At 34.0% G+C, this 12,635-nt stretch overlaps 1 protein-coding gene across 1 annotated transcript in view; it reads left to right on the top strand.

The window, feature by feature from the left end:
• STXBP5 (syntaxin binding protein 5) overlaps positions 1 to 12,433 on the top strand; it is a 182,049-nt gene extending 169,616 nt beyond the window's left edge. Inside the window, exons 26-28 of the mRNA XM_019638917.1 lie at positions 2,855 to 2,966; positions 9,843 to 10,063; positions 11,797 to 12,433. Of these exons, the coding sequence (XP_019494462.1) occupies positions 2,855 to 2,966; positions 9,843 to 10,063; positions 11,797 to 11,838 (375 nt within the window). The 3' untranslated portion in view covers positions 11,839 to 12,433. The remainder of the gene's footprint in view (positions 1 to 2,854; positions 2,967 to 9,842; positions 10,064 to 11,796) is intronic.
• The last annotated feature ends 202 nt before the right edge of the window (positions 12,434 to 12,635 follow it).

The raw sequence follows: 12,635 nt of genomic DNA, 5'->3' as shown, positions 1-12,635 counted from the left end.
GCTGCCGTGAGTCGCTGGCGACGGCGTAGGCTGCAGCGGGCAGTGTCACTGGCCCTCATATGTGGGATCCGAACCAGGGCCCTCTGGCGTCCCAAGCCAGCTCTTAACCATCGCGCCACTTGCCCGGTCCCTTCTTAATCAAAATTATTAAAATCATTGATTATTTTATATATTAAAAAGAGTTTAGTGATAATTAAAGCACATATATTGACCCATTCATGAAATTAGTCCTAAATTTTACCGCATAAGCTTGCTAGCACATATAACAATGAGATTCAAGACTAATTTCAGACAAGTATATTTGTTTCTGTATATTTTTATTTTGTAGTAGTTTAAAAATCTCAGAAACTATTTCAGACATATAGTCGACTAATTGATATGTTGAGCGATATCACAGAAAATACAAATCTATTTTAGATTCCACCAACGTTTACTAGTTGTTAAAATTAATCATTCTAAATAGCAAATTTAATTATGGTTAAATTCCTTATTAAATACATGTGAAAAATACCTATAGATACTGTTTAATACTGTTGTAATACAAACTTTTTTTAATATCAGTGTTTCTCCCCAAATCCTAATAGTAAGACTGTGGACATTGCAGACTCTTTAAAGAAACACTAAATTTTAAACTTCCGTTGAAGATGTATGTTCATATTGTTCATCTATTGATAAATGACTTTCATATTTTCTAATTTGTTTTATCTCTAATTGTATGAATGGAGATTTTTCTATTTTAGTGTATACATCATTGTCTATTCTTGGTGCTTTATATGTTTCATTATCTTTAATCCTGATAACATTCCTAAGAGGTAGGTATTATTATCTCTTCTTTTTAAAGTAGAGGAAACCAGTTTTCTGAGAGACTGATTTGCTTAAGATTCCTCTGCCAGTAAATGGCAGAGGTGACAATCAAATCCAGGTCCACAAGGTTCCAAAGTTTACACTCATTTCATTACACTGTAGTGACTTGGTGTGTACTGTGATCTCTGTTTTTTTTTCTGGTTTTTTTTTTTAATACAGAGGTGCCAAAAAAAAATGTATACACATTTTAAGAAAGGAAAACTGTATTAAAATTGTAATACTCAATATATACCGAAAACAAAAGATGAATACAAGTCACATTTTGACTTCTACAATTACAACAGGTGCTCAGAGTGGTTACTGTCAGGGTCCAGACACTTCTGATTATGGCGAACTATTGCTTGAGCAACATTGACCAAAGTGTTAACATCTCTTAAAATGTGTATGCATTTTTTTGGCATCCCCAGTATTTCTTAACATTTGTAAAATTGTAAGCTCATTAAACACTAAATAAATTAATAATTGTAAACCATAATTCTAAAATGAGGTTAGTTTTAAAAAGCTTATCTTTATGCTATCACTATTTGTATGTCATACTATTTTTTTAGCATAAAACACTCTCAAATGGTAGCTTTTTGCCATTTTTGTTGTATCAACTTAACAGATACAGTTTAAATTAGAATCTGTGAAATACAGTATAAAAAAGATTGGAACTATATCTAAAATCACCTTTGTTGTATAGTCTAATATTAATGAAATAAAGGTATCAGTATATTCTATGGTAGGTTTTAACAAGTTTGATTTATTGATGTCAGGAAGTTTTTCATTCTAGTTTTACTCTACTTTATAAAAATCCAGAGGAAAGAAAATTAAAATATAAAGGCTTCAACATTATTAATGAAACTACATTGTATAGTGTTAATAATTATCTCCTTTCATTTATAATCTGATTGGAGAGACAAAATTAATATAGATTTCTCTAAAAGTAAAATCTTTGGACATTCTTATTAACGCTCTTAACCCAGACCTTATAAAGAAACTAAAAAATAGTACATACGTTAGCTCCAACTATAATATTGGATTGTCGGAAAAGTCATGACATATTTTTTCTGTTTTTTGTTGCAAAAATGCGTCATGACTTTCCCGACAACCCAATAATATAATACCAGAGTTCAGCAGAACTAATAGCAGGAACCACTAGTATGTTTATTTTTGTGTAATAGCTACTTCATTCATTGGGCAGAAATGTAATCCCAAAGCCTCACTATGATTTTGTTTATTCTAAAGCTTCCCAAAGCTGCCTTGTAAATACTGTTACTATCCTTCTCCTTAGAGAAACTACTCTCATGTGTTTTTTCCACAAAGTCAGTAACATCTCAGTAACCTTTCTTGTCTGCTGACTTATTTTTACCATTTCTGTGCTCGGAGGAATATTGACAGTAATTCAAAAAACTTGTTGACAGTATAGGAAGAAACCCTCCCATCTCCCTGCCAGATTTCTGAAATTCCAGGTGTACATTGGCATAATTCTCTTCCTAGTATATGCTTATGAAAAAATAAGTTGGTGTGTCTTTCTAAATTACTAATGTTTTCACTCAATGAAGGTGGTAATTCCAAAACTATGTTTTCATTATCATTACACTAGTGACTAGACTTTTCAACTTGCTAGTAGCTTTTTTTCTTCTTTCTAATGTAGGAAGACCTAATTATTAAACCAGTTACCAATTCTTGATAATAAAAGTTATGTCAAAATTCTGTCAAAGATTGGAACCTCCTCCTTCCAGCTAAAGCAGGAATATCATCTTTGAAATGGAAGGAAAGTAATCTAGCCGAGCAAGCAGCAAGTTAGTGTTAGTCAATTAGCTTTAATAATTTGCTGTGTTACTAAGTCTGTATGTTCTGGATCTGATCATTTGAAATGTGCTCTTAATTGTGAATCTGAACAGATAATGTTATAAGCTTAAGTTAAAGAGCTTACAGTGATGGTTTTGCTAATTACAGTTTAGTTTCCCTGAAACGTTAGCAATTACAATATGTTTTGATTTTAAAGGAAATGTTGGGTGAACTCTTCACTCCTGTAGAAACACCCGAGGCACCAAACAGGGGATTCTTCAAAGGCTTGTTTGGAGGCGGTGCACAGTCTCTTGATAGAGAAGAACTATGTAAGTGGATTTATTTAATTTGGGTAATATATCTATAAAACAGAAACATGCAAGCCATATAAATTTTTCTTACATGTGTAGATTATGTTCACCTTTTTTCTTCTTTGTCACCACAATTAACATACCCATGTTTTAACAAAATACATGAAATTATTTTCTGTCACTCTAATCTAAATCAGAGGAATATTTTACTCAGGGAACGAAAATCAGAATAGCTTCAGGTAGCTAAAATGGAGCACTCACAACTTGAAATGAATAATTTAGAAAGTATTTTAATCAAATCTGATCATTATTATTTTAATTCTGTAATTGACTTTAATTGATGACCTTAATTTTGAAAAACTTTTTACTGAAATATTTATTTTATTTTACAAAATCTCCAAAACTACCAAGGGTGCCAAAAAAATATGTACACGTTTTTAAGAAAGGAAAAAATTGTATTAAAATTGAAGTACTCAATATATACTGATAACAAAAGATGAATAGAAGTCATGTGTATATGTTTTTTTTTGGCACCCCTGTTATTCTCATTGCATTAGGTTATCTAAAATAGTAAATCTGGTTCATATACTGCCTTCCACAAATGGGAACGAATTAAAAATTGGTTCTTGAATGAACTAATGTATCAATGAATGATTGACCTATCTTTCAAGTAGGAGCTACTGTCTATCCTTGATTTTTTTCCTTTTATTTTCTTTTTTCCTGAAATATTTTAGAATTTTCCTTTTGTGTTTGATCAATTAGAAAATCAGTAAGATTAAGTACCAGTAAGTAGCAATGCAGTGCAATGTCATTTTAAAAACTTACCGAGATGATTACCATCTGAGTAATGAGGATTGGTCAGTGTTAATTCATTTAAGAAAAATGAAAACTGTTCTTCAAGTTGTGGGGGACTGATAATTTGAAATAACGTTCTCACGGAGGATAATTACACAAAACTTAAGAATGTTTTATTTTAATTCTTTGAAGCATCAAAGAGCTGACAGTGTAGTAAAGACCATATCCTGGGGAGGGGTGGGAACCCAAAGTGGTGAGCCTGGCACCTGAGACCACTTTCATCCTGAAGTACTTTGACTATCTGCCGCATGAGACTGATAGTAAACTGTGTTAGGACTAGCAAGGTGGGATCCCAGAACTGACAAGGGTGAGGAGCCTGATAAACAAATCCTCCTCATGGCAAGGATGCCAGAAGCCTGCAGCTGAAGAGTAAAGTTGAGCTGGAAATAAATCAGATCTCACATGCACACAGACTTCCAGCTCAGCTTCAAGTTATCTGAGTGGCCAAAAAACTGTCAGCCTTAATTAAGAGTTTTGCAGACCGCTGGAGTCCCCAGCACCTGACAGAAGCAAATGAAAATGTTCTCCAAAGGAAGATGACATATCTCAAGTCCTCAAATTATTTCTACAAATAATTTTTCAAATCTGTAGCCATAGTGTCCAGGAGTCCTGGGAATCGATGCCATGATCAATAAAACAGGAAAAAAACAGAAGCCAAATCACATGCACTTTAAATATTAAAATTCTCAGACACGCACTATAAAATAATAATGCCTATTATGTTCAGGAGGATAAATACCATGCCTGAACCTTGTGTCAGGTAACTAAAAACTATAAAAATCAATACAGCAAGTGTGTAAGCAACTAAAATGAAATTGGAAAACTTAGATTCAAAAACCAAAATTAAAAACTTAGTGGATGAAAGCACTTAATATTTTGATTTCAAAGTATAATATTAACAAATATTGACATAACTACTAGAAGAGACAATTTTCCACTCGTAGTGGAATTTCTAATATACCTAGTGATTGAAATTCAACAGCAGAGAAAAAAATTAAGTTAGTAAAGATATAGAAAACATACCACAATTAATGAACTTAAATCTACTGAACGGATATAGAATGTTTCAGAATATACATTCTTCTCAAACACATACGGAATGTTCATAAAATTAAATAATGGGTATATGGATATTTATTATACAGTTCTTTTTACTTTCCTGTATGTTTGAAACTTACATTGTAAAATATTTGAGTTTCTTTATAAGTTGAGCATATGTTAGATGATTTTTAAAAATCAATTTTCAAAGAATTAAAATCAAAGAATTTAAGAGTTTGTGATCTGCAGTTATGCATGTAATCAATAAAAAAGCTAATTTTAAACCCCCATGTTTGAAAAATTAAGAACTATACTTTTGAATAACCACTGTGTCAAAGAATTCACGACCATTGGTATGCATCTAAAGTTATACTTGGAATAATATTTATAGCTTTAGTACATATTCAGTATTAGAGAAAGAAAAAACAGAAATGAATGAACTGACTGACCATTCATCTCTGAAAGGTAGCAAAATAGCAAAATAAACCAAATAAAATAAAATAATAAGATAGTAATGAAATAGTAAATAAATTCACAATAGACAAAATCAACAAAAGCAAAATTTGATTCTTTAAAAATCTAATAAAATGAATAAAACTCTGGTGAACTGAGCAAGATGAAAAGAAGGCACAAAAAAGCACTCAGGAGCGACAAAAGAAGCTGTCACGAAATGCGCTGCTGCCTATTAAAACAGTAAATTAGACTTTATAACTCCTTGGTAAATTTTTTCAAACTTTCAGTGAAATAAACAAATGCTAGAAAAGTATAATTTATCAAAATAGACAAAAAGAGAAGTAAAAATCTGAATAGTCCTATAACTATTATATATTGAAGCCATCGTTTCAAACTTTCCCACAAGTAAATTCCTGGCTCAAATTGGGCTTCACTAGTATGTTCTACCAAATATTTAAGGGGAAAAAATAATTTCACTCTTTTTGTAGAAAATACAAAAAGAAGATACACTCATCAGTTCATTTTGTGAACTTAACACAACCTTGGTACCAAAAATGAACATAGTATGAGAAAGGAAAAATAAAGACATATGTCACTCATGAATATAGATTCAAAATCTAAAATGAAATGTTAATATAGCATATCCAGCAATATGTAATAATGATGATATGCCATGACCAAGTTTGGGTTGTTCCAAGAATTCAAAGCTTGTTTGTTGTTTAAAAACAATAATAATAATGAGTAGTTCACCACATTAACAGGTGGACAAAAATCATATGATCACTCCAACAAATTCAAAAAAGACATGTAAAATTCATACCCATTTCTGATAAACATTCCCAGAAAGTTGACGAATTATAATTGCAAAATATTATATAACGTTTAACTACCAAAATTCTACAGTAAATATCACAATACAGAAACATTAAAAGTTATTAAAAATTTTCCCTTTGAGATAAGGAATAATACAATGCCTAGTGTTACCACATACGAGTACATTCAACATTGTATTGAAGTCCCTAGAGAGTATGGAAAAGGAAGGAAAAATAAAAGGTACAGTAATAGGAAAGGAAGAAAAAATAATCATTTGTAATGATTGATGCAATGACATATTCAGAAAACCTAAAAGAATCTATAGCTAAGCTGTTAGAAATAATAGTTTAGCAAACTTACTGGAAATAATCCACATACAAAAAGAAAATTCAATTTATTCATATCATATTAATAGCAGTAAAAAATGAAATTTTAAAATCACCATTTGAATTAATTTTCTATGGCTGCTATAACATTATCACAAACATAGTGACTTGAAACAACACAAACCTATTATCTTACAGTTCTGTAGCTTAAATATCAACACCAGTGTCATGGTGTTGCCAGGGCTGTGTTCCTTGTTGGAGGGTTTAGGAGGAGAATGTTTTTTTTTGTTTGGTTTTTTTTTGCCTTTTTTCAGCTTCTGGAGACCATCCTCAACCCCTTCCTCAGTCTTCAAAGCCAGCAACTTTCTGCATCTCTCTTGACTATTTTTCTAAAGTCATATCTTTCTCTGGGATAAGCTCTTTGCTTTTAAGGACGTGATTACATTGCGTTTAGGTGGATAATCTTGCTATCTCTAGGTCCTTAATCACATCTGCAAGTCCCTTTTCCTATGTAAGGTGACATATTTACAGGTTCCAGGAGTGGGGGGCAGTATGCTGCCTGCCACAATGGTATTAAAAAAAAAATACTTAGAAATAAATCTTAGCAGATGTTCAGGACCTCCATGGGGAAAATAGACAATTATAAAACTGTCAAGAAGTGAAAGACCCAAATAAATAGAGATATATATCATGCAGTGGAAGATTCAGTAAAAGACATCAGTTCTCCCCAAACTGATACATGCATATACATACATACATGCGCATCCCACCCAAAAAATTGTAAATTATTTTAAACTTTATATGGAAATTCAAAAGATCTCACCAGTTCTAGTTAACATTGTACTAGAGGCTTTAGCCAGGGCAATTAGGCAAGAAAAGGAAATAAAAGGCATGAAGACTGGACTGGGAGAAGTAAACCTATATTCGCAAATGACATTCTTGCATGTAGAAAATCTTAAGGGGTATACGCACACACCATTAGAGTTAATAAGATTGCAGGATACATAGTAATATAAATAATAAATTGTGTTTTTTTGTATACACTAGCAGTGAACAAACTGAAAATTAAACAGTTCCATTTTTAATAGCATCAAAAAATAAAATACTTAAAAATAATTTAAAAAGTGTAAAACATACACTACAAACTTCAAAATATTTAAAGAAATTAAAACATAAATAAATGGATTGGAAGATGTAATATTGCTAAGATGGTAGGTATTCCCCAAATTAATCTATACATTCAACACAGTCCCTGTCAAAATCCCAGCTGGTTTTTGAAGACTGAAAAAAGCTGTTCCTAAGATTCATATGGAAATAGAAAGGATCCAAAATAGCCACACATACACATCTTAAAAAAGAAGTAAAAAAATGGAGGACTCACACATTTGATTTCCTACAAATGTTACTACAAATCTGTAATCATCAAGATAGTGTGCTGCTGGCATAATGATAGATACATAGACTAATGGAATAGATTTGAAAGTCCAGAAATAAGCTCATACATGTATGGTCAGTTGATTTCCTACAAGGATGCCAAGAAAATTCAATGGTCAAAGAATGGTCTTTTCAACAGACGGTGTTGAACCCCGATGAAGTTGGACCCTGACCCCATACCATACACAAAAATTAACTCAAAATGGATTAAAGACTTCAATATAAAGAAACTAAAACTCTTAGAAGAAAATTTAGGAATCTTTGTGACCTCAGATTAGGCGATAGTTTCTCAGATATGACACCTAAATTACAAGCAACCAAAGGAAAAAAATAAATTTAATTTCCTCAAAATTAAAAGTCTAAGAACACTATCAAAAAGTGAAAGACAACCCACAGAATGTAATAGAATATTTCAAATTATTTATCTGATATATCTGGTAAGAGTCTAGTATCCAGAATACATATGGGACTCTTATAAATCAACAATAAAAAAACACATAGCCCAATTTATAAATGGGCAAATGGTTTGAATAGTTACTTCTCCAAAGAAAATATACTGATGATCAATAAACACATGAAAAGATGCTGAACATCATTTGTTATTAGGGAAATGTAAATCAAAACCACCATAAAATACCGCCTCACACTTACTAGGATGACTGTAACACAAAAGATGTACAATAACAAATATTTGCAAGAAAGTGAAAAAATTGAAACCCTCACACATTGCCAGTGGAAATGTAAGATGCTGTAACCTATTTGGAAAATTCTGGCAGCTCCTCAAAAAGTTAAACATAAAGTTATATGACCCAACAGTTAACACTCCTAGGTATATACCCAAGAGAGCTGAGAACACATGTTCACACAAAAGGTTGTATAGATGTTCATAGCAGTGTTATTTATAAGTGGAAACAACTCAAAATGCCCATCAGCTGAGGAGTGGATAAAGGAAATGCCATGTCTTCCATAACACAGTGGTATATTGTTCAGTCATTACAAAGGGTGAAGTGCTAATACATGGCTGTACCTTGTCATTATTTGAGTGAAAGAAGTGAGACACAAAAGGCCACCCACATATTGTATAAATCCATTTAAATGAAACATTCAGAATAGAAAAATTTATAGACAGAGTGGGTTATTGAATGCCAAAGGCTGAGAAGAGGGGAAAATGGAAAGTGGCTGCTAATAAAATTGGTTGTTCTTTTTCGTAGTGATGAAAATGCTTGGGAATAGATAGTGATAATGGTTGCACAACCTTTTGAATAAACGAAAAATTACTGAATTGTTGAGGGGAAAATGTTATGGTATGTGAATTCTATTTCTAAAGAAAAATGTATGCTGAGGGACGAGGAAATAATGACAGCAGACTGAGCAGGTTTTAGGCTTTTGCAGTAATCTAGATGTTAGATCATCAGGGTCTGGGTGACAGAGGGAAGGGACGCAATGAATCCCTGAGACCTGAAGGAAAAATTGTGACCTATTTGGTAAGTGACAACATAAATGGAGACAGAAAAGGGGAATAGAGCACATCTGTAACTTTTGGAGCCTGAAATAGAATGTTGAATAAATTCTGTACTTTTCTTTACTTCTAAGCCTAAGCATAGTACTTCAGTAAGACAAAGTATGGAATAAATAAATGAAAATCTGTATATTTAAATTTAAATCTTTGAATTTCAGTATCTTTAAATTAATTTATCTTCAGTATTTTGCACACTTTTTACTGTTATATAAATTGGGATCAGTTTATCCCATTATTCAGTTCAACAAATAATTGCCAGTCCCTTTTTTGCACAAGTCCTACTATATGAACTAGGAGAGAATACAGTATTTATCAAGGTACATTGTGTTCTCCTTGTTTGAAAAGTATCTAAAAATTATTAAAGCCATCATAATAAAAGAAAACATGTATTAATTATAAAGTGAACTAATACATAAGTATTTCTGAGTTACCCTTTCATTTATTGCATTTGTGCAGTTGGGGAATCAGCCTCAGGAAAGGCTTCGAGAAGTCTTGCACAGCATATCCCGGGCCCGGGAGGCATTGAAGGCGTCAAAGGAGCAGCGTCTGGAGTGGTGGGTGAATTAGCCCGCGCCAGGCTGGCGCTGGACGAGCGCGGCCAGAAACTCGGAGACCTGGAGGAAAGAACCGCAGCCATGTTGTCTAGTGCGGAGTCGTTTTCCAAACATGCTCACGAGGTATGTCTGTCAAACAAGTACTTAGACAGACAACCCTGGGTAAAACAAGTATGAAAGTGACTATTTGTATAGCTACTGCACACCTACTCTTGAATTTTCATATAGTCTCTAGACAGTTGCCAATCCCTGACTTGCCACCAGAGGGAACTATTTATCACAAGAACATGTATGAGTAGTAGCATTTGGTCTTTTCCTGAAGTTCGCAAATCCCAGGGAACCTGCTCACCTTCGAGCTTTCTGTAAACACAGCTTTGTGACCGTTTCTTTGAGAACCCAATAACAAAGCTAACTTTCCCGAATGCCTCTCATTCTACTACCGGTTCCTCCTAGAGAAGGGAATAATTGCCCTCTCTTAACTCCTTAGGGAGATCTGAATAACTAAAACCAGCAAACACTTTTATTCAGATAAACAGTATCAAATCTGTCTGGGGACCACTTCATATGGAGGAGTAACAAGGTGCATTTTTGCAGTGAATTCCTCTTGATGACCCAGGACATTACGGTGGAGCTTAGAAACAGATTGTGTGAAGTGGGGCTCCCTAACCGGCCCTCTTACAAATATGCTTTCCTGGCCAGCATGGTAGGCCTGAAACTCAGAGTGTAAAGGCTGTAGGTAGAATGCACGCTCTTTTCATTTTGACACACAGGTCTGCTGCTCTTGATGCTTTTACACATGCCCTTGAGGACATTTCAAGTTTGTCACCTGAAAATACCATGTTAAGGTTATTTTTATGTGTGAGCACCAAAACTGTTATTAATAGATCTTTAAATTTTTCAGTCAAAAGTCATCTCGTCCTGGCTTAAGAATGCTGACACCTAGAATACATAAAAGAGGTAACTTGACCTGGAAGAGATTTGTCCAGGGCTTCAATGAGATTCCGAGGTCACTTGTCAGCCCGTGTACTAGGCTGACATACATGTCAGATACAGGCTAGCAGCCTCCAGTCTAGGTCAAGAATTTTATTGGCATAACCCTGCACCTGACTGTGACCTTTAAGCCATAGGACACTTCAGTCAATTTCAGAAAATATCCACACTAAATATTCATCAAAGAGTTCAGTCTCAAACTGGTAGCGTTCCCCTTCTACCAAATATTCTTGAGCCATATTTGTGAGTAGAACGAAGACAATACATTGAGGTATTTAAGATCATGGGTTCTTGAATCAGACTACGTGGACACAAATCCCAGTTTCACCCTTGTTTACGTTGGGTAATCCCTATAAGCTTCCCTTTCTCGTTTATAAAATGAGAAGAATAATGCCTAACCCGTAGAGTTGTTTTGAAGACCAAATGAATTGCTGTAGGGACAGTGCTGGCTCAGAGGAAGTGCTCAGCAAATTTTAGATGGCAGCAGTAGTAGTGTTTCTAACCTTTCACTCCCAGGTCCCTTAAGCATTACTTTTAGTGCAAATTAGAAAGTTGAAAATTACTTTATTTGTAAATTATTAACTTAGGTCGCCAAAGAGTGCACTGGCCCAAATTTAATTAGGTCACACGCCTAAAAGATGTAAGGGTCTTCTAGGCTGATTCTTAATCATTATAGTCTTTTTTTCCCCCTAAATGGAACAATTCTTACTGCTTTCAGCATAAATTGATTTGAAGTAAGCAATATAGTAACACTATAGAATGTTTTAGAATGATAACAATGTTTTGTAAAATAGAGAAGTCAGTTGTAACTTAACAAGCATTGTTCTGTCATGTTTAAAACATGTTTTTTTATTTTCTCCCTTTAGATGATGTTGAAATACAAAGATAAGAAGTGGTACCAGTTCTGACAACCAGAAATCCAACTAAGTCCAACTTCAGCCAAAAGGAAAACGAATTTTCCTTTTTTACTTTATTGATTTTACTTTAGGAAAGTTAACATTAAAGGGACGTTCACCACCGGCTACTGTTCTTTCCTAAGTCATGCACTGTTTTACGTCAGTCACGTGGCTTTACCTGAGGACTGTTCCGACTCCGAGTGACACACACGCTGTGTGCCAGCTAAGAAGTCACAGTGTGGGAGCTGAGCAGGTCACACGATACAGATGAAGAAACAGAGGGGGATGTAGAGACATGGCAGGGACTATTCCTGAATCATTCCTGCATTAAACTTCTCATACGCCAAAAGCTGTGTGCTGTTGTATCTGCCGTCAGTGTTTGACCTCTGAGGGAGAGGCAGTGAGCTCGAAGTTCCGAAGCTGAAATCGTTCATGTTTGTCTCATTGACTGAATTACAAGCAGCTGTCTTGGACCGTCCCTCCCTTAAACTGACTGGTCATCAGTATCATTAGTGAAAAAGCAACAAACTGTTTGTTACCATATCTTTAGACAGATAAGCTGAATGGTGGGCTTTCAATAATAAAAACATACACATGGTTGACTTGTGTATGGGCTACTCTTGGATTCTTGTTATTGTATACTTGTGTTTAGTCCATATTTTGTCACAAGCAAAACAAGGTGATACATCACTTTTCATTGAAAAGAAAAGTGTAGAGCATGACTGAACTGCTCATCATTCTGGGAGTTTCCATGTAGTGGCTATGCAGTGTGGAAAGTGAGAAAAACCTCCGTTGTGGTGAGGAGAATA

This window comes from Hipposideros armiger, unplaced genomic scaffold, assembly GCF_001890085.2.
Source record: "Hipposideros armiger isolate ML-2016 unplaced genomic scaffold, ASM189008v1 scaffold_41, whole genome shotgun sequence".
NCBI lineage: Eukaryota > Metazoa > Chordata > Mammalia > Chiroptera > Hipposideridae > Hipposideros > Hipposideros armiger.
Note: the sequence above shows the minus strand (reverse complement) of the source record. Positions and strands in the feature narration are given on the sequence as shown.